The 23876-nt window shown below is 36.7% G+C and overlaps 1 protein-coding gene across 2 annotated transcripts in view; it reads right to left on the reverse strand.

The window, feature by feature from the left end:
• The window catches only part of LOC134537443 (uncharacterized), a 159347-nt gene that overhangs the window by 57444 nt on the left and 78027 nt on the right, over positions 1-23876 (reverse strand). For both annotated transcript variants that reach the window (XM_063377887.1, XM_063377895.1), the window contains exons 14-17: positions 23516-23680; positions 19447-19554; positions 16962-17078; positions 132-311 (exon numbers count right to left, since the gene is read on the reverse strand). In XM_063377887.1, coding sequence (XP_063233957.1) covers positions 132-311; positions 16962-17078; positions 19447-19554; positions 23516-23680 — 570 coding nt within the window. The remainder of the gene's footprint in view (positions 1-131; positions 312-16961; positions 17079-19446; positions 19555-23515; positions 23681-23876) is intronic.

The raw sequence follows: 23876 nt of genomic DNA on the forward strand, positions 1-23876 counted from the left end.
TGAGTAAACAACTAGAAATAAAAACATACTTTAAGCTTAAAATAACTTCAATGTATCATAAAATAAAACACTAATGCACGTGTACTAATAGATAAAAGTAAAGAGCCATAGTTATTTCGGGCTCATCTCACCTGTGTTTTGGCACTCACAACACGGATCGTCTTCATTGCGTAATCAGAGCCAGATGTTCTGTCCAGTTCAGACGTGACAAAACTTGCCAGCTCTTGGATGTAGTCATCATCTGGTCGAGACTCGAACGGAGCACCGACCAAAAGGGAGGGGCTTCGCTTGAAACGCTGAGCAGAATTGGCCTGCACAGTTTAAAATCTACATTAAAAACATTCTTCAGGCGTGTTACAATTAACAAATAATTGGGGTTTGGATTTAAAAAAAAAAAAAAAAAAAAAAAAGGGGGGGATCTCGTTTTATATATATATATATATTCTATCTATCTAATCTATCTAATCCATCTATCTATCTAATCCATCCATCTATCTAATCTATCTATGTATGTATGTAAGTATGTATGTATGTATGTATGTATGTATTTATATGCAAAATTGTACTCCAGCTTAAACTTAAGCTGGGGTACAATTTTGCATATAAATACATAAGTGCAAATATTGTTTAAACGGGACTGGAACTAAAGAAAACAATTACTGTGTTTTATCGTATAATCGTCGCACATGCATAATTGTCACACGCGCATAATCGTCGCACTGTTATTTTAGGACGTCAAAATTTGGAGAAAAAAAAATTTTCTCGCATAAAAATCGCACAGTGTTTTTAGATTTTAATATTTATTCAGATGTTACCGCTTACTTATTTAATTAACAGAAATACGAAGTTGTCTGATAAGTAAATTTTCTTTTAAAGACATTTTCAAACGTTATAACCTTTATCTTTATGTCTTCGCCGCCGCTGTATACCACTTATAAAAATGTAGCCAGCGCCAGTTGGCATCATTCATGTTTTGTTATGTTGATTCCCGTATGGAGTGAGTGCACAGTCGAATATCGATACAGATAGCTCATCGAATACATTGAACGCGCGTATTATGTCTGGTGCCAAGTTAACTACATTTGATAGCCCACGCTTTCTCGTGGTGTGTACTACGATAGTATGTGCTCTGACTCACGTTCGTGTCACAATTATGGTTTTTCTACTTAAAGTTAAACAAAATGTGTTTGTTGGATGACTTATTAATTTAAATTCTTTGGCGTGCTTTTGTATACTCTACTTTTTAAATGAACGTACTGTGTTTTATCGCATAATCGTAGTAAATTTTATACTAAAATCAAGATTGAAAAGTTGGGGTACAATTTTTATGCGAAATTTTTTTTTTCTTTTCTTAGGTTAAATTATTCATAAAAACAATACCTGTCCATGGAAATAACGTTTATTAAAAAAAAAAAAGTGGAGTATACAAGAGCAAGCCAAACAATTTAAATTAATAAGTCATGCAACAGAAACCTTTCTTCAACTTTAAATAAAAAACTAAATCTTTGACCCGAACGCAAGCCTGAGCAAACGCATATCTATCGTCGTAGTACACACTTACCACCAAAGAGTGTGGGCCATCAGATGTAGTTAACTTGGCACTCGACAGAGTGTGCGCATTACATGCAATTGGCGAGATATTGATATTCTACTACGTGTGCGCGCTCTATACGGGAAGCAACATAACTAGGGCCCCCTGAAAGTGGTAAATAAAATTTTCAGATTTCGTCATTAAAAATTACCAAAAGCGGTGTTAAAATTCACTTTTAAAACACAAAAGCGGTGCTAAAATTCACTTAAAAACACAAAAGCGGTGCTATAAACTAAAAAAAAAGTGTGTGTTACCGTAAATATATCTGAAATTATTTAAGTTAAATAAATTTACTTGAACCTACTCATTACTGAATACCCTAAACAAATAGGTTACATATATTTATATGACAATACTTTTTATTTACACACTGATTATTAGTTTGTTCCCATAAACTAATCTGGAAAACTATTAATTCCTTTAACAAAATCGAGGACGCATCACAACTCCGAAATGCCAAATTGATCACAACGACGACAACTAGAAAACTGCTGTGTACCACAACGCCGAAAAATGTCATTACAGGGCTGCCACAAAGGTTGGGTTAGGTTAGGTTAGGTAAGGTAAGGTAAGGTAAGGTAAGGTAATGTAAGGTTTGATTGTGGTATTTTGGCGTTAAGGTACATTTAGAAACGCACACAAATTCATTCAGTTGTTATTTCGGCGTTGTGGTCAATTTTGACATTCGGCGTTATGGTATTTCGGCTTCGTGGTCAATTTTGACATTCGGCATTATAGTATTCCCGCGTTGTGGTAACGACCCAACAAAATCTATAAAAACTGTTGGCCAATTAATCATCATCGTCACACCATTCGAAAATTAATGTTTGTTTACATTTTTCCGCTTTTTGGCGCGATTTAAAATGCTTGTGCCTAGTTCGCCCGATAATCTGCTTGATACTACCACTAGCTAGTAGAGATGAGCGGTATTACCGATAACCGGTAAAAATAACGGTTACGAAAAAATAACCGTTACGGTACGTTCCTGGATCTCTGATAACCGGTTACCAAGAACGAGAGAATATAAACTGAGCGTGGTTGAACACATCGCCCGATCTAGCGTCGAAATACAATACTATGATTCTAACTTTTGTGAAGTAGCTAGCAAGGAGGAGGCTAGATGTCGCCATATGTGCATTTATTTTGCGTAAAACCTGCTGAAACGAAATTTTTTCATATTAAGAGTTATGATGATTGGACATAATAACACTAATCAGAGTTTTGTTTATTAATTTACGATCCCATGTCGAGTAATCAAAACTTATTTGCTATAGTTAATAACGGATAGTTAAAAGTCTTTTTGGAAAACGTTCATATAAAGATCTCATACCGTTATATCGATTATAACGAAAATGTCGATACCATATTTTACCTAACAGTTCTCGGTATTTAATAACCGTTTAGCTTTTAGAAGTTCTTGGGAATTGTTGAACATACACAGTTCTTGCTATCGATAGTATCGATTTTCAGACAGCTACAAGTATTTTAATTAAACTGTCTAATAGACATTACCGTATTTACTCGTGTATAGCGCGCCCTCGTGTATAGTGCGCACCACGATTTTTGCAACAAATTCCAAAGAAAAAAATTTTTTTTTCCCATAAATAAATTTTACTAACATTTTGTGGTACCTGTACGTGTGAAACAAATGATAATTTAAATTGATGTGTGGTGATGCGTCAGGAAAATACTTAAACTCTGCTGTGTAGACGGAAGATAATGAAGCGCTGTATCGTCACAACTGGTAAGTGGGCTGGAGGGTGGGAGGGAGGGAGGGAGGGAGGCAGGAACGTGACGCGGAGGACTAGATGACTCACCGGTAGCAGCTGCGAGGAAGCGAAGGAAGTGGGAGGGGGAATGGCGACAACATATTCTCTCTCTCTCTCTTTTATTTTACTAGCTGCGCGCACGTGTGTGTGTGTGTGTGTGTGTGTGTGTGTGTGTGTCTGTGAAAGAGAGGCCTTGTTGCTTGTGCGTATGTGTGGGGGCTGGCCAGAAACGTCACCCGTCACCCGGCAGTTAACGACTTCCACTCCTCCCCGCCTCACTTTTTTTTCCCGTGTATAGCGCACATCCTTATTTTTTTCCTTTACTTGAGGGGAAAAAAGGGCGCGCTATACACGAGTATACACGGTATCTATTTACAGGGGCTCCCCCTTCACATTTCTCGGATATACAATATTCGTTTAGCAGTTTATTTTTTATCTTCTTCAAATAGTTAAGTTCCAGTTACAAACTGCCTTCAGTTTTTTTTAAAGTATTATTATTTTCGGTAATTTACTAACGTGATGTTTTAAAGAGCTTTTGAGACAACCATACAATGAATACTAAATACAACAGACGGAAAACAAGTAACATTTGGAACTTTTTTATTCCGGTCAGTACTGAGCATGCACTGTGTAAAATTTGTAAGCATAAGTTGTGTTACAAAAGTACAACAAATAATTTACAAAAACACTATCGTCTGTAACATCTCGTAATTTTACCAGTGAGCAGACCTACTTCAACTACCAGCACTGAAAATGTAACAATTATTAATCCAGCGAATGTAAGTAATAATTATTTTTGAAATTAAAATTACAAGTGTTAGATTCCAGTGTTATAAACCGAACAGAGCTATCTGCTATTATTTGAAGTAAACATTTTTGTACTCGCAATCACATAAACAGTTATAATTTCGAGATCGACAGATCAGTTCTCGATTCGCGATCGACCGAAACAGTTATTTATTCCCGATAGCCCGAAACAGTTATTTATTCCCAATAGTCCGTAAGAGTTCTTTATTCGCGATCCACCGAAACAGTTCTTATTTCCCGATAGCCCGAAACAGTTATTTATTCCCGATAGCCCGAAAGAGTTCTTTATTCGCGATCCATCGAAACAGTTATTTATTCCCAATAGCCCGAAAGAGTTCTTTATTCGCGATCCACCGAAACAGTTCTTATTTCCCGATAGCCCGAAATAGTTCTTTATTCGCGATCGACGGAGTTATCTGCTCGCGGTCGACATTTTAACCAATTCTTGATTATCTAACACTATTAGGAAGTGGCAGGTAGGTTAAAATAAAGCATATACACATCAAATTTTAGCGAAATATGAGCTAAATTTTTTTAAAGGTTTCAATCATTGTCACTCTGACAATGCTTCATAATCATGCAAATAATCAATGTGTTTGAATCAAATTGTATATAATTTCATATACAATCGTAACTAAAATTATCATTAAAAAAATAAAATTACCATAATTTGATGGATTAGTGTGGGATGGAAGACAGATTATTACGTTTAATAACTGGTAACGATAACCATTTAAATAACCGGTTATTGAGATGGAACCGTAACTGCCATTACCGGTATTGAAAAGTAACGATTTCACTCATCTCTACTAGCTAGTACTTTATTTACTCTATGGATACTACGACGCTGTTCCAACTATATGCCAGCGCCCCCGGCGGACGTGATATGGCCACTCACGTAAGGCTGTTCCAAACAACGTTCGCCCAATCATCTGCTTGCTTTTGTATTTATCCGGTGTCGCTGTTCTAAGCTGACGTCAGTGCCCCGAGCGGTGTGTGTACGCTTTAAAACTTCGCCTGTTTGTCTTATCTATCCAAACATTATGCCGGAAAGGAAAATAAACGCCGTAGTTTTGCGTATTTTTACAGTATATTTTTGGGTTTAACATTATAACGTGAGCGTGTGTAAGCTTTTGTTTGCTTTAGTTCATTTATGATTGTTTGGCGGCCATGTTGCGGTGTTTATTTACCATTGACGAGACAAGTCTTTAACCAGTATTTAAATTTCGCGTAAAAACACTGCGATTTCGCGTTTTAATACAAAATTTCGTGTAAAAACGCTGTGTTATGGCGATTTCGCGTAAAAACTGTATTTAACGGTGATTTCGCGTTTATCGTCGTTTAATCGCGATCGCGAAAAGAACAGGCCCCTAAACATAACCAAACATGAATGATGCCAACTAGCGCTGGCTACATTTTTATAAGTGGTATACAGCGGCGACGAAGACAAAAAGATAAAGGTTATAACGTTTAAAAAGTCTTTAAAAGAAAATTTACACATCAGACAACTTCGTATTTCTGTTAATTAAATAAGTGGTAATGTCCGAATAAATATTAGATTTCTACTTTAAAATACATAGTTTTATACCGAAAAGATTCCTACACTAAACACTTGGAATCTAATAGCGGGACCAAAAACATCATGCAACGTTTACATGAGAGGTTTTTTTAATCCAAATTTTGACGCCCTAAAATATAGGTGCGACAATTATGCAATAAAAGAGGGTACTATCCTTGAATAGGTTTAGTTTTTATGAATAACTTTACCTAACAAAAAATGCTTTTTTCACATAATCGTCGCACCCCTCCTTTTCAAACTTGATTTTAGTATACAATGTGCGACGATTATGCGATAAAACACTGTATTTAGAAAAAAATGTATCACAAAATATTAGATAATACAACAGATTATATTATTATATATTAGAATTGCAAAAACATAAACAGATATTTTGATGTAGAAGGCTTCACGACATTTCACAAAGTTGTCTGATGGTTCAAAGATTTTTCTTCTCATGCAAAGTTTCCTTCGCATCAAAAATGTGTGAACATGTCGTAAGTTGAACAATAGTGAAGTGGAGAATTGATAGTAGTTAGATGTTAAAACAAAAGACGAATGAATTAATGAGAAGATTTAAAATTTGCCTAACTCTGGAATCGTGTAAGATGGGGTTGTATAACTTGAGATATAACTGCATTTATTTTTCAGAGATAATTTGTTCCTGCAATTACAGTATGTTGACTGATTAGATAAATCTAAATCATAATTCCATATTTTAATAGAAAACAGATGTGTAGTTTGCAAATGTATTGAAGTGTTTCTAAAATGCCAATTATTTAAATATAAACATATTTTCAATTTACGGACTAATTTAGAATGCAATTAAAATTGGATTGCTTTTGATTATTGTGTATGAACATTGTATGAATATGATAATTTATACGCTGGTTAGTATAAGTTAGTATTGGTTCTAGCAAATTGGGCAGTTTTTCAATCTCAGAAAAAAAAAACGAAACATAGGGAGCGCAACGATCCAAGTGGCAAGAATATTTTCTTGCGAAATTTTCCAAACATAGGCACATAACTGCGCAGCTATGAAAACATGTTGAGTAGAATGTTCGCAGGGTGCTATTTCAACATCCAATAAGGACATATCACACCCTGAAATGGTGTCTTTTTCCAGAAACTAACGGAACAATGGTTGTACCGTGTTTTCTCGCATAATATTCGCACATTTTATTCTAAAATCAAGTTTGAAAAGTAGGGGTGCACGATTAATGCGGAATTTTTTTTTTTGATAGGTAAAGTTATTCATAATAACAAAACCCATTCATGGAAAGTACGTTTATTTAAAAAAAGGTGGAGTATACAAGGGCACACCAACCAATTTATATTAATAATTCATTAAACTAACACCATTCTTCAACTTTAAATAGAAAAACCAAACTGTAACACGAACGGAAGCCACTTGAATCTGTGACGTGAACCAACGCGTAACTATTGCCGTAGTACACATTTACCACGAAAGAATGCGGGCCACCAAATGTAGTTAACTAGGCACCTGACAGAGAGCGCGCTGCATGCAATCGGCGAGATATCAATATTCGATTACGTGCGGGCGCTCTATACGGGAAGCAACATAACCAAACACTAATGATGGCAACTAGCGCTGGCTACATGTTCATAAGCGGTACACCGGGGCGACACAATTGATCAGATAAAGTAAATAACATTTAAAAAGTCTTTAAAAGAAAAATTACACGTCAGATAACTTTGTATTTCCGTTAATTAAATAAGTAAGTGGTAATGTCCGAATAAATATTACATTTCTACTTTAAAATACATTGTTTTATACGGAAAAGATACCTACACCGGTACACTGCGGCGACGCAGACGATCAGATAAAGATAATAATGTTTAAAAAGTCTTTAAAAGAAAATTTAAACGTCAGACAACTTCGTATTTCCATTAATTAAATAAGTAAGTGATAATGTCCGAATAAATATAACATTTCTACTTAGAAATACATTGTTTTATATGAAAAAGATACCTACACCGGTACATCGCGGTGACGCAGACGATCAGATAAAGATAATAACGTTTAAAAACGTCTTTAAAAGAAAATTTACACGTCAGACAACTTCGTATTTCCGTTAATTAAATAAGTGATAATTTCCTAATAAATATTAGATTTCTACTTTAAAATACATAGTTTTATACGGAAAAGATACCCACACAAAGCACTCGGCATCTAATAGTGGAACCAAAAACATTATGTGACGTTTACGCGAGAAGTTTTCTTATCCCAATTTTGACGGCCAAAAATATAGGTGCGATGATTATGCGATAAAAGAGGGTATTTGTTTACCTTAACTAGTACTGGCTACATTTTTATAAGTGACTAGCTGCAACATAGGTGTGCCCAGACATTACCATTAGGGGGGGCCCTGCTAAATTTTTAAATCAGAAGCTGAATTTAGAATGTTAAATAGCCTAAATACATTCACTCATTGAATTGTTTATATTTTTGTGCAGTATCAACGAGATATGTTTACTAGTTAATATTTATATCCGTATAGTTTTAACAATCTTGAAAATATGTTTTTTTTTTTTCCATAGACAATGTTTAAAGTGTAATTACACATTTCCCCCCCTCGAATTTCCAATAGCTTGGTCCAGATCTACCTTGAAATGAACTTCTTTTTATGAATGCAAACACAACAATTCAACAAACCTCCTAAAATATTTTTTTTGGGCTTGGCCATTTTAAGGGACCTCATGTTTTAAATAAACTAAGGCGGCTGTATTTCCAGAACGATAAAATGTTAAAAAATATTGTTAATTAGCACGCTGCAACACTGAAACACAGTTTGAGTGTCACAGTGCCAATAATATACGAATATTAACGAACGCATCAGAGAAAATGCAGATCTGAGTGATTACATTAGGGGGGGCCATGGCCCACCTGGCCCCCCCTGTAGGCACGCCTATTAGCTGCAATACCCGGCGTTGCCCGGGCTGAAAACAGGGTGTAGTTAGTAATTGTCATTCTTAATTTGAATGTCAAGTGTGAAAATTAATTTATATCACTTTCAGATCCCGACAGAGTTTATAGTTATTTACCTGGTCTGTATGTTATTTAGACTTTATAAAGCAATATACAAAAAAGCTGAAAAATAAGAGATTGCTAATATTGAAAAGATTCCATTATCTAGCTAATGCTCGGCCTGCATTGCAATGCCTCATTCAGTTTTGTTTTGTAATATGTTTGAAGTAGTTCCACATATACAAATCATCTATCCATCTCTCTATATATATTTATCTCTATCTACATCTATATACATCTATGTATCTCTCTATCTCTATTTATCTCTTTATATCTACATATATACTTCCCACTATCTCTATATCTTCTATATATAAGTCTCTATATAGCTCTATACATTTATAGGTATATCTCTTTATCTAACCCATTTCATTCTCTATACCTCGCTCTATCTCAACTTATCTCTCCCTCTCTATCTCACTCTATATATATCACTCTATCTCTGTCTCTTTTATATTTAAATAAATTGTGTCATGCGTGCGCACTTATACAACAAAAACAGACGAAGTGCCGCTATATAAAATGAAATAAACACATTTTTTGACACGATTCGTGCTCCAAATATTGAAAAATAGTTATACCGTCTGAGTAACCTTCATGGTCATAGGCATAACAAATCACTAAAATTTCATCGCAATCGGATGAATGGTATAGGAATGCATACGGCACAAACAAACAAAAATTAAAGACATGACAAACGCATCAAACGATGGTGCATTTAAAATTCAAGGCAACTCTATCTATTGACGAAGTTAAGAACAAAACTGTTATTAGCGCCTTTATTTTGCTAGCCGCTGCGAGCTCCACTAAGCGGACTGGTCTCACCAAGGAGAAAAATATTAATTTGCCAGACCTTACTATGTGTATGATCGTGTGTCAGACATAGAGAAATGACACTCACTCACTACAGTAGAATCTTGTTATAGCGAGCACGGTAATAGCGGGAACACGGCTATAACGAGGTATTTTTGAGGAATTTGCGGTGTGATCGCTTGAAGCGCGCTTTTTTTATTTGTCTGCTTTATCTCCACCCCTCTCGCTCGCCACTAGACATCTTGCCGTTGACGCCTGTCACATTCTTCAGCCTTGCAGTCGCCACCTAAGTGCGTGACTTTAAAAATAGAATCCCGTCCTTTCTTTCTTTTATCAAACTTCCGTTAGTTATCTGTGCCTGCGACTTCACAGTCACAGCATCACTGGCTGGCTTCAAGGCCAAGGTATGCTCGAGTCAAATAAACCAAGCCTTTGAATATACATATACTTGTACGCATTTCTTGTTATTTAGAAAATAGACAAAATCTTTTTTTTCCCGCCATTAAACATAACAATGTGCAATTTTTTTAATATAAATGCTCTTAATATATTTGTTGCAACATTTTCATTAACGAATAATAACATTGTTTATAACTATGTTAGGCCAAAAAAGTCAGAGCCGTCTTAATACTTGTTGCTTATTGATCGCGTTAATAATACACATATATGATATATTTATAAACTTGTTTGGAATTATTTCAGTTGTAACACGTTTACAAACACGTCACGTTATTTATTTTACTATCTGACAAATAGTAGGCACTAGAGCTGTAGCAAACCGTATGTATTTGGTACTGAGTAACGGGTGCGCCATCTAGTAACGAGTAACGAAACATTACACACGGCTGCATCTCGTTACTCACATTTTTCGTATGTTTTGCACATGTGCGCGCATATTAGATGAATTTACGTTACAAAGAACGAGGTTTGTTTATTAAGTAATGTATAATTTGGAAATTTGTCGTCCAAGTTTTTTTACTAATTGTTATAGTAACGAATACATACGGGTACACATTTTTCCGTTACTTTTACACTTCTAGTAGGCACTACCGTATTTATTTCTGAATCGCTAGGACAGTTTTCTTGTAACTTTTGTTTCGGTCAGTTGTTGGGGTATCTGTTCAGGAAAGGGGTGGTGATGGTTTGAGTTTAATCTAGTGATGGCCCGATATCCAAAAACCCGATACCGATACTGATTCCGATATTTCCAAATTTACTGATCCGATACCCAATACCCAATATTTCGATAATAGGCCTATCTCATTTCTAACACTGATTCTATAAAATTGTGGTTCTGGAGTATTGTTAGAGACAATAATGAAAAATGTTAAATATTAATAAAACATACTGATGTGAATGTATATTATTTTTATTAATTGTAAAATATTGTAAATTCACATTAAATAAAAGCTAACAATGAAATTATCATAATGGCCTACAAATAAGCTCTCTAAATTCAAGGTCTTAAAAAATTAAAAATTTTTCAAGGCCAGATAAAGCAATATTCTGGAGTAGGTATTACCTACAGTATGCAAAAAACATATTGTATCTACAAGGAAACAAATTTCCGATTTTTGTGGAGAAATGTTAGCATTTGAATGTGTTCAGGTGAAAGGCAATTCCGTTTTTTGGTACAAATCCACCTGCAGAGCTAAACAATCTTTCAGAATGAATTGAGGCAGGTGGAAAGCCCAAGATATATTCTGGCTAGCAATTTCAGTCTCAGGGATGCAGGGATAAGTGATTCCACAAATTTGATGTATTGAATGTCCTAAAAGATTTCCCACCACGCAATATTTCTTTACTGCAATAATTGCAAATTGCTTCTGCCTTATCATTGGTTTTTACTTGAAAATGTAACCAGATGTCACTTTTCGGCGGCATTGCGCATTGTACTCACAAAACAATAATTCTTATAACCCGGACAGCTCTATACTAACAACACAGGCGGGAGTGTGAAAATAACCTAGCGGCAAGAGGCATGCCGTCTGCCATCTATCGGACTGAGGTGAAAACAACGCCACGTTTTCACACAAAAATCTTGTAGCTGTCCGGTATAAGTCTCTAGTGTATTTGCTTATAATGTACGAATCACGAGTCACTGCATGTACTTAGTCCAGTGTCTCAACTGTAATCTACGAAAAATACCGTCCGAAAAACATCAAACTTTTGTACCCTTTGTAAAATTTCATCACGGTAAACGACACGCTAGAAAGGAAGGTCTTCAATTAGCAAATTTTGTGACCATTGTTCAAGTGTATCACTCCATTTATTGGAGCGAAAACAAGTTAAAAATACGTGAAAAGTAATTTCAATACAACTTTGAAACGCACTGCAGAGTTTATGAAACCACACATCTTTATTTATGTTGTTGGCAATGCACTCAATATAGCCAACATAATACCTTTGCTGCAACTTGCCCTACTTAAACACATTTCATATTTTAGTTTTTGTAAAACTTAGATAACATCTTTGTATAGAACAGCAGTGGGCGACCATGAAACGACACGGAAAGAAAATACCTGTTATATCAATCAGCAACTTTATTCTTCTTCGTGTTTACTTACGGCTACACCACTTATTAAATTAAATATCGTAAATATTTTCGTTTATGTTGTTGCGTGTGCTCCGCATACGCACATCAAAATAAGTCGCGCGGCGCCTAACCGCGCGCCGATGCAACCCGCACAAGGCAAGTGTTCGCGCGCTGCGCGCGCGAAGTTCGGAGCCGCTCGGGAGTCCTCGGGGAGGCTCGTTTTGGCGGGCTTGCCAACCGGACATTGCCGCAGGCGCCGGTTCCGGTTGCCCCGACCGAGAACGTTCTGCCATGTTTGATACAAGCAGTTCGCAGAGTATAAAAGGGGGCCCATATTGCGGTGAAGAAGGAGACTCGTCGCGACCGCCAGCGACCCCAGCCGGAGGCCCTGCTGGCCTTGGCTGCGGAAGGAAGCTACACCGTCAACACGTCTCGCCGGCCTGCCGTCACGCTGCCCGTTGGAAGAAGCTCCCACTTGGTAATGTACTGTTTCGTCGTAGACACTTATAAACCGAGTGGGTAGAAAACTTAGACTGAGAAGAGGGGCAGTGGTGACGGAGGCAAGGCTTGGAGACGGCGGTGTGAGCTCATGAGTCCCGAGGAAAGACTTGACTACCGACTGGACATACAGCACTTAGGTGCGAAACCCGGCAGTGACACCCGAAGAATAATCCCAGTGCCCACACCGACGAGCATTTCTGGCGCTAAGATAGTTTGCGCAGATAGTCACTGGTAATCCATGCATCGAGTTGCCCGCAGAAATACGTGTCGACAAGAGTGGACGAGCTGTTAGAATGTTTTCAATTTATGTACACTTAGTGAACTTTGAAAATTCATCAAGCGAAAACATTTTGCGAATATCTGAAACTAATAAATATGCACTAATGACTAGGATTTGTGTACACATGGAAGAATTGTACTGTCGGGATGCATTGCAGTAGGTATCAGAAAGAATAAATCAGCTTGAAATTGTTTCAGTGGAAAATATGCTTGGAATTACTAGGTAATATGGTGACATGAAGAAAGATAAATTACGCCCGCGGAAAATAAGCTTGGAATTACGGTTAAGGTTATGTGAGAAGTATTATTGGCAAGAGCAACGATCGGTTATAAAAATATCGCAAGTATTTACCGATGTCCGATATTGAAAAATGTGCCGATATTACTAGGCATGTGCAAGAAAGACTTTTTTGAATTCGAGACGAGATCGAGAAAGCAATTTAAAAATTCTCGAGAATCGAGTCGAGATCAAGAAATCTGTACTTTAGTTAACAGGATAATATGATCCAAAAAAGTAAAACTCAATAATCTGACTAACATACATAATTATTCAATAATTTTATCAAGTATCCACAATTGCAATTACAACTTTACCTTTACACTCAACAGTTTATTTGCCTACTGTCGTATGTAAACATACGTTATTGACTCCATAGTCTATACAGTTTCCTTGAGCCATGGACGGTACTTGATCATGAAAGTCTGAACATTCACCACTATCGATATGTCACTATCGATACGGACCGCAATTTAAACATCATGTTGCTTGTTATATACTGCTGGCCGTGTGTATAACCTAAGGCCATAAAACAAAATGCAATCGCGGAAGAATTCTGCAGTCATGTTTATATTTTTATTTTTTACTGTACCGTTTTACGTTGATACTTGATATTGATACCGAAAATGATTTATTTTTAACTTTAATGTTGGTTTTATTAACGGAAAATAATCATTTTCTTCTGTAATTTAATGTGATAACCACAGCACAATTCATTGTTTACGTTTACCGTTTCATGTAGTGACTTGTGAACGGAAGTTGTTCGTTTTTAACTTTTTAATAATTTATCGTGTATACTATCGTAACAAGTATATTTTATTTTATTCAATCTACGTTACGCTGAAGATATGTTAATTATTTCAATGCTGCCTCAATATATTATATTACCTAACCTATTTCTTGTTTACAAAATTCTCGAAAATTCCGAGCCAAAAAAATTATCTCGAGACGAGATCGAGAAAATTTTTGTCTCGTCTCGTTCTCGATGATGCCGAGACTCGCACATCACTAGATATTACCGATCTCCGATATTGAATATCGAATATCGGGCCATCACTAGTTTAATCCCAAATTTATTTTCTAAAAAAGTTTACCAGATTCTTTAAATGAAAAAAGTATAGTTTTCCAACAACTATTTCGTTTGAGGCGTACGTGCGTTCCCGCAGCCGCACTCCTGCTTTTTTGTAAGGAATTAAATTGTTGCGCTACACTAGCACCACCTATTAGTAACATCCCGAACCAACATGGCCGCCAGCAGACAGCCCGCGTCAACAATAGATAGCAGGACAATTATGCATCGGCAGCGGGCTGAGATGCTATACTTACGTGGCGTGGTAGGGCATTCTGGTTATATTGACGCAATCGGTGATTGCATCCGTACTTTTGGGGTATCGTTTTAAAGAGAATTCACACATCTGCTCAGAGAAATTACCGTAATCACTCGCGTAATGTCCGCAGTAATTTGACCACATTTATGGCCAAAAAAATGGGGTGCGGACATTATGCGAGGAAAAATACAAAAATAAAAAATTTTGTGTTCTATTCAAGTCGTGCGTCTTTGTTCGAATGAGGGCGGCGGGGGAGGCAGCAACGCGGCAGGAGGGTGAGAGAGGCAACGACTCCGCAGGGGGGAGAGGCAGAGGCAGCGCTGTGTCAGGAGGGGAGAGAGGCAGAGGCGTGGCTTAACCTCCCTCCTGCCAGCTAGCCAGCCAACCAGACAAAGGAGTGTTAGAATCCTTGACCCACTTCCCTTCCTCCTTCACTTCCCCTCTTCTTCTCCGTCAACACTCCACATCAACACAGCGGCAGCGAGCAAGGGCGAGACCAGCTTTCTTTATCTTTATGTCGTTTGAGATAGGACTAACTGCTTACGTCTGGCATGCCTCACGACGGTCCTACTGAGAACGGACAAACTATAACACCAGTCTCTGTATCACTGCCGCTTCCAAAATCACCTCCCACCGCTCACAATACATGGCTTGTTGTTTGATGCATGCCAAGCTGCCCTGCCCTCAGATAAACCCAGAAAAATGCGTTTTTTACATTTTTTCTCAAAAATGTTTACAAAACAAGGAGGGGGGCTTATACGCGGGCGGGGCCTTTACGCACTCATGCCTTGAACTTGCGTGCGTGTTGGTCATTGGTCAGCTGTGTTTACCGTTACCGTGCTTTGTTCAGTTCAACGAATTTCCCCACCCTTTCAGAACAGGAGAGAAAGGACAGCTCAAGGTCACGGCTTTGTTTACAGAGCCGTCAACTTTCCATTCGTACTGCGTCCTTTAGGGGTGGCCAAAGTTGTGTTGCCCGCCATAGACGACTGGTGCGGACATTATGCGAATTTTTAATTTTTTCTTTTAAGGATATATAAATAAAGGGTGCGGACATTATGCGAGGGCGGACATTACGCGAGTGAATACGGTAAGTTTGTTAATATAACCTGTTATTTACCAATTATACAGGTTTAAACACAATTTTTATGCTATTTTCGGTTAATTTTTATTTTTTGGGGGCCATTATTTGTCCAATTCGGTTATAGCGAGGACACGGTTATAGCGAGGATCAAACCCGGAACCATGATACCTCGCTATAACGGGACTCTAGTGTATTTGTATGTCTATGACCTATGATTTTTTCTGTTATAAAATGAAATTATCACTTTTTCACTCCCTCAGGGATGGAATTTCATATTAATTTGGGGTCTATGTGTTAATCCAGGTTATAAGCTAGCTGTAGGCAAAATTTCATTCAAATCCATTCAGTAGTTTTTACGTGAAAGAGTAACAACCATCCATCCATCCATACTTACAAACTTTCGTGTTTATAATATTAGTAGGATACACCACTGCGATGCAGACGAACAGATAAAGGTCATAACATTTAAAAACGTCTTTAAAAGAAAATTTACACATCAGACAACTTCACATTTACATTAATTAAATAAGGAACGGTAATTTCCGAATAAATATTAGTTTTATACTTTAATATACATGGTTTTATACAAAAAAAAACCATACACAAAACAATCCGAATCTAATAGCGGAACAAAAAACATCATGCGACATTTACGCGAGAGGTTTTTTAATTCAAATTTTGACGTCCTAAAATATTGGTGTGACAATTATGCGATAAAACAGGATATTACTTTATAAGGAAATTTTTGTTGTGATTGGTCATTTGGCCCATGGGGCTGCCTCCCTCTGTTTCACCATGACTAAAGTGCTGTAAAGAACGTGTTTGTTTTTATTGAAGGCACTGACAAAAAAAAAACTGACAAGAAATAGTTCCATCATTTTTCACTTGGGGAAGGGGATGGAGTAAAAAAAAATATTTAATATAGGCAGGAAGAAAACCATGGGCAAAAAAAATGGTATTATTTTCCTTTGTATGTTTTGTTAGATAATGGGAAGGAGAAGGGGGGGGGGGGGGGGGGTTTGCAAGGAAAGGCCATTAAGGATGGAAAGGGGAGAAGAGACGAATGCCAGAGGGTCAACATTAGTGCTGTGTTTCTTAAGCAGCAATAAGCTGAGACATTGACCATAGTAAAGACATACTGGCATTTAAAATAGAGTAAATTATAATATTAAAAAATATTTTTAATAATAGATTAGGTTTTAACATTTTTAAAATTAAAATTATGATTTTAAAAACCTGATAATTCAACACGCAATTAGTACATGACTAACCCTACCAAATTTTTTTTAATTCTGATCTAAAATTCTTTTGCAAAGTTTTGAAAAATCCCCCCCCTCCGCCCAGATGGTGACAGCTGGTCGGAGCTAACCAGAGCATCCTTGACGTGCTGGGAGACTGTGTCAGCAGGCCCGCACACCGAGTTGATGAGCTGCTTGGAGCCGAGAGTTTCCCGGGCCAGGACGTCCACGTGGCAGTGTTGCGTCGGCTGCAACCAACAGTCACCACAGTCCGGTCGCACCTTCCCAGACAAACCATGGCAACACCACGCTTTAGTCTGTACAGCGCTCACTTGGTTGTTTACTGGAAACTTGAAACACAAGGTTTTCATACCACCAACAATGTTAAACTGCTGTATGTGTTTCAAAAAATGGCACTTCACTTCTTTTCGAAGAAGCTTGTAAAATACAAGGATTTTATACCACCTTTGATATAACCTCAGTTTAATAAGAAAATTGTGAAATACAAGACTTCAAACTGTCAATAATGATAAATTACTGTTCTTTTATTTGTTAAATGAACTCCTTACTATTAATGTAAAAATTTATTTCTTAAAATGTAATTTTTTTAGTTTAAAACCAATTCTCAGGCTGCCCAACATTTCTTAAAATGTTGTGGCACTATTCAAAGCCTTACCAACCTAGCAACTGCATACATTTTCATGCCTGCCGGTACTGACAAAATGTAGTGGTAGCGTTTTACGTTGCACTGTTACAAAGAGGTTTAAAATTAAAGTGGGCTCCAAACCAAATGGTCATAAGAAAGGTTATAGTGGTGGTTAGAACCGAACTACAGACTATCCCAACACGAGTAGTGATGGTGAGTAATGCTGTGTAATATTGCTGCAGCACCAACCACACTTTCACATAGTTTGTCAAGTATTATTTATACAAAGTTTAACATTATCATGGCTGTTGTATCACAAATGATAATGTTTCCCCAAATAACATTAATTAAAATTACTAGCGATCATTTCTGCAGCCTGAGAGAATTCCTTGATCTATTTTTGGATCGTAACGTCCCTCGGGGCTGAGTTAAGTCTCAGCATGGCTACTTTTTTAAGTAACATATTTGTAGCCAATCTAGTTGTAAGCTCAATTAATCATGCTCAACAACTGGACTGAAAGAAACAGCATAGAGTTCATGGGTTTGAGTCAAAGAATGATTAACAAAAACATTAAGTTTTATGTTTATAATTAATAAATTATCATTGATGATAGGAGTTGTACTCACTAACTTCAAGTATGTATAAGGAAAAACCTCAAAATTCTCTATGTTAGTGGCTGGGGTAGCACAACAAATCTTTTAACTACTCAACCTACCCACAGCTTTTCATTCTGTCATATGTACGAGATGCGGTTTGACGAGGTGGTATAACTGTACATTCTGCAGGCACACATCATGAAAATCCTTCAAGAATGGGAAATAGTATTATTTCAGTTAAACTTTAACACAACATTTGCCAGCAAAAATGACTAGAGAGTTATTACAAGCCACGCGTAAAAATACCAACAAATTTTGTGGAAGCTGTCTGAGTGCCCGCCACTATCACACAGCAATCAGACTTCATTCCAGGAGCATGTGCACCCCAAAGGCCAGAGGTAAAGCCTCCATCTTTGGTTTCACTTGGCCGGATGGCTGCCAAGAATTCTTCAGTCTGCCTGACCGGCCACAAGTGTAACATTCCACCTACTGACGAGACAATTATCGGAGAAGCGAGAGGGGAAAAGCAGGGGGGGCGGGGACCTAACATACATAGGAGCATTTGGCTGTAAATGACCAACCGGGTATCTACTAAGTTGCAGAAATAAAAATTAGTGACTTCTTTTACCTTTCTGAATTTCTTGTAATCACACGTAAACTGATGCAAAAAAAAAAAAAAAAGCCAATATCTGTCTTTGATTTTATATTTGTCTCTTCAATTAAATTACTGGTCATCCCTTTCAACCCCAGAAGTCAATTTTCAAAATTGGCTTCTGTGGTCCAAATGCACTTTTACTCTTGATGAAACATCAATGCAACATTTGAAACATTGCTTTTATATTTAATGTGAGAAACAAGCTGCAATCATAAACAAGCACATTTTGCGACTTGACAAAAAAAAAGGTTGGAGGATATATATATAATATAAGGAAGTGAAATACAGATTTAAACACTAACACTTGTGTAGTTTACTCTACAGATACTATTAAAAGTGTGTGTGTTTGCTACCAGCTACAGTGATCTTTAGCCTTCAGAGAACATTTGTGTCAAAAATAACTTTTTTATCCTGAAAATGTAAATTTTATTTATTTTTTATAAATTAAATATAAAAGTTGTATGATATAAATGTTTTTCTAAAGATTAAATGAAATTGTGTGTTTTTGATGATATATTATTTTATTCCACACCTATAGAATTATATACTGGTGGTGGCACTTTTTAATATTTTACAAAGAATCAAATTTCAGATTCTGATTTACTGGTTTTAAGTGACTTTAAAATCATTTCTACATTTCCTGACACCCGGAAATAATCATTAAATTCTGCCGAGTCAACCCTGTGTAACTACTTTTTGTCAAGTTTGCAATTCATACCACGTTCTCAAGCCGCTGGCATGCGCTGTGGATTGACTTGGCGTTCTTGGGACACGTGCTCTCGCCAACTTCTAGCAGCAAGAAGTAGAACTGATCTCCATCCACAACCTGCAAGCAAACTGCAGTGTATCACCCCTCCACGGCCACATACAGTACCATTTCGTCACGGGACTGTCTGAAAATCAGATAGTTAAAATAATGGGTGTTCTACAATCTTGAGTATGGATGTTAAAGTAAACTTAAATTAAGCATGATTATTATGTTTTTTTGTTTTGTTTTTGAGGAACCAACATCAGTGATGAAAGTGACCTCTTATTTATTTAGGCATTAATTTATTAATAACTATACAAACAAAAGATGCAAGCAAAAATTATTGTTAGGAATCCAAAAACTGAGGCTTTTGGTATAAAACTAAAAGAACCAATAAAACCCAAACCTGCAAAGCTCTAATAATATAATATTTATACATCTGAGGGTAATGTTACTCCTCTTGTGTCACTGATAGAAAGACTCGTTTATCCCTTAAGTCACTCATCCTAAGGAAATTAAAAGAAGTTGTGGATTTTGAAAAGCAGAAGTCTGAGATGTAGTCCAGACTGAGTGATGTTATAAAAACACATGTAACGACATTGACCCAGGTTATGCCGTCCCTCGAGCCAGATGCACCTTGGTCATTTTGCCCCATTATCCCCTCCCCCCATCAACTGTCTCTCAGCCAGTTTGAACCTCCTGCCACGATGCGTACGTGCATGTGTGTGTTTGGTCCGAGAGGCACAAGTAAAATCAGTGATACACATAACTGTAATCTAGTCACATGAATTAATAACAGTGTCCTTTTCTTTTTTTTACAACCCAGTGCAATTATATAATTATTTTTAGCTTTTTATATTTATGAGGATGGATCCATGGCTAACACGTGAGCTTTCAGGATGCACCCAGTTACGAATTATATTTGATATATTCTTATATTGAACTCACTTAATATCTGTAGTCTAATATTAAAGGAGGGCTTATTTAATTTTTTTTTATTTGTATTGAAGGGTCCCTTTTGTTTGCTAATTGGCCTAAGGGTCACTACTGGTTCACTGGTCGGATGCTTCCTGCAGACATGACACCCTAACTAAGCCCCAGTCTCCCGAGATCGCCACCCGAGGTAGGAGGCTCAGCACAACCCGAAGCCTTTAACTTTGCTTTCACTGATCAGTGTCCATCTGGAAGCTTCTATAATTGTTTGAAAGCTTTTTTTTTTCCCTTTCAGGGCCTAGCCCATGCGGTGGAATGCTCAACATAAATTATTTATCAGTTTACTGACTCTTTCAAACTCAAATGACAAGCGATGATATTTGTACAGGCCATGAAGTGAACTGGATAGCAAATTATTCAGATAACATGCTGAGGCACTTTTAATCTGTTTAAAATCATGAGTAGTGTAATGATTAATGTGGAAAAGTGATACATGAATAAAAAAATCTTACCAGATTGCCTCGTGTTTTTTCTCCAAATGACCACGTGTTCAAAGCAGTTGAGACTAATGCATGTGGGATGCCATAAGAGCCCATATAATTATTATCACTAATTTTAAGAAGCATGCCTGATGCATCAAGTGGGCTAGGACCTGTGATTGGATGAAAGAGGGGTAACTTTGAGTCTTGCAGGTCATGTCCTGGTCTTGTAAGGCAGAATCACAGCCAAATCCTCATGTCCAACCACATGGTAGTGCCCATGCTACCATACTGATGACATCTATCTTCGTTAAAAACCTCTTAACCCCTGAGACATTAAGATACACCACTGAGCTCTTTATTGTATTACCTCCAAAGGATGTACTGGGGGGGACAACGCACTATTCCTGCCAAGAGAAATGGCAAGTACAAGCTTACAAATTTTAGTCACATCCTCCTTGTATACCGTACCGCAAAGACAGAAGGATACCAGAGTTAAGTTCTCCATGCTAGCCATGCTATCACCCCTTATCCCACCTCCCCTTTCTCACCAATCCGCCATAAAATTCTCACTAAAAACATCAGATAACAGGAAAATATTACAGGATTGAAATTTTCTATACATAATGAGACTCACTGTGCTTTTGGCCTCTGGACAGTTTATACACTGTTAAGTTTATGTGCTAGTTTTTAATTATGTTATTATTGTATTTAATTTTTAATATTTAGCATGGTAATTTATTTCAATTTTTAGTTTAATTAAATTGTTGCATGGAATATGTGTAATTGTGCAAAAATATTATAATTTTGCAGGAACTCAATTAGTAAAATTTTGCACTTATAGAGGCTGCTCCCAGACAGGTGTTAAAGTTGTGGTGGCTTCCTCAAAGGGTGAGAGGCTGCCACAATAATAAAAATGTTATGTTTAAAAAAGAGCACACAAATAAATGCAAACAAGCACAAAAAATAAAACCTTAAGAAAAAAATTAAGTTCTTAAGTACCTATTTCAAGCTAAAAATTGTTTTGTCTCTTGCCAGAATATTATAAATATTAGGGATGGGTCGATTCAATTCTCCGATTCCTCGATACCACCGATTATTAAAAAATTTGGGTACTATCGGGTATCAAAAAAGGGCAAGGTAGGTTAGGTATCAGTTAAGTTAAGCAAATACAGTAGTAATATATTTTCGTCTGAGCTTTTCTTACATATTTAAATATATCTTACCTGCCGTATGAGCATAAAATCCCTAATAATGCTCATTATTATTAAATATTAATTTTATACACATAAAAAAAAAATAAAAACAATGTTACCGGGCATGATTAACATATAATTAAAACTCCACGATCGAAGAACATTATTCCTCACTCATGTATTAGACGTAAATAAATTGTAAAAAGACTAATTAATTTTATTTACAGTTAAGAAAAGTTCATTGTTTTTTGTGAAGAAATTGACGGTTATGAAACGAGATCATATCACGTGTCGTCACCATTTTAGTTGTGATCCATTCAAGGATGATGGCATCCACAAAACCTCTGGTGCTCATAAAACATAAAGTCAAGTCGAAACGTATCGATTCGTTGCGTACGGGACAAATTGTACATATAATGAAAGCAACAAACGATTTTAAAGAATTCTCTGGCCATACCGCCAACAGAGGCTCGTGTTTATTACTTGCAAAGAAAAACACAAAACAGTAATTCACCGTCGTGCTATTGAGGTTACTGTGAATTGTTTTGCATATGCTATTTATTTGGCACAAATATTGTTTTGCTAAAACTATTTTCAATTGTTTTGCTAGTTTGTTAGTAAAACGAATGTTCGCCGACTGTCGTTTCAAATTACGTGGCGAATGGTCTGATATTGTATCAACATGTCTAAAGTTTGGAAACATTTTCGCATCAATAGTGAAAATGACAAATATGCAATTTGTAATCATTGTAGTGCGCAAATTTCACAGGGCGGTACTTCCAAATCTACAACCAATTTAATGAAGCATTTGAAATCCCGGCACACATTACTACCAGAAAAAACAGAGTGTTTGAAGAAAAACAAACTTTTGTTTACAGCACTGTCACCAACCAAGTCAAAAGGTACCACAGAAAAAAGTAGTGCTACCTTTGAACCCATTTTGAACAAAGATGTTATGTTATCCGCATTATCGCCTGTTAAAGAACCCTGTCTAAACGTTGAACTTTTTTGTGCATAGCCTAGTACTAGCAAACAAACTTTATGTGAAGATGCTTCTTCACTGGTAGTTGAAAAAAAAAAACTGAACATTTAATCCTAAGTTTACAATTATCCTTTATGCATGTTATTATCATTACGTAATGCATTCAATTCTTAAGTAGTTTTAATTATGTGACCAGAATTACCAGGAATCTAAAACTGGAATGACTCGGAATCGAGAATAGAAATTTAGGAATCGGTACCGGTATCGGAATCGATAAAAATGTGTACTCCCATCCCTAATAAATATTTAATGGAATTTCCCAAAATCTGCATGTAATTATAAAATAAATATTTGATGTCAGAGATGAAGCATAAATTGAAAGATAAAGCCCCCAAAAAATAAAACGTTGAATCTTTAAGTTACCGGCAAGAGGTAGAAATAAACCACACCTGTGTATGTGCTTCCTTGACCTGCACCAAGTACTGGGCATTGGGTGATGTCGTGGTGTGGTCCAGCTGAGCCAGGGCGAACTTTGCAGCTTCTTTAACATCTGCACTGTCGGGTGACAGCAGGATGGGAATAGAGTTGCCGATGTCGCTGCGCTTTGTGCGTGACTAACATGTACAGAAACACATCTTGCCACACAGTCATTTGCAAATTGCACGTCTAGTAAAAAATCAACAGCAGTCATTATTATAATTTTTTTCTATTTTACATACCTAAGTATAATGATATATTACTCCACATATTCACATCTATATAAGTGTAATTTTGTTATTTTTATGAATACATGAACACTTTTTTAATATT

This window comes from Bacillus rossius, chromosome 1 (assembly GCF_032445375.1).
Source record: "Bacillus rossius redtenbacheri isolate Brsri chromosome 1, Brsri_v3, whole genome shotgun sequence".
NCBI lineage: Eukaryota > Metazoa > Arthropoda > Insecta > Phasmatodea > Bacillidae > Bacillus > Bacillus rossius.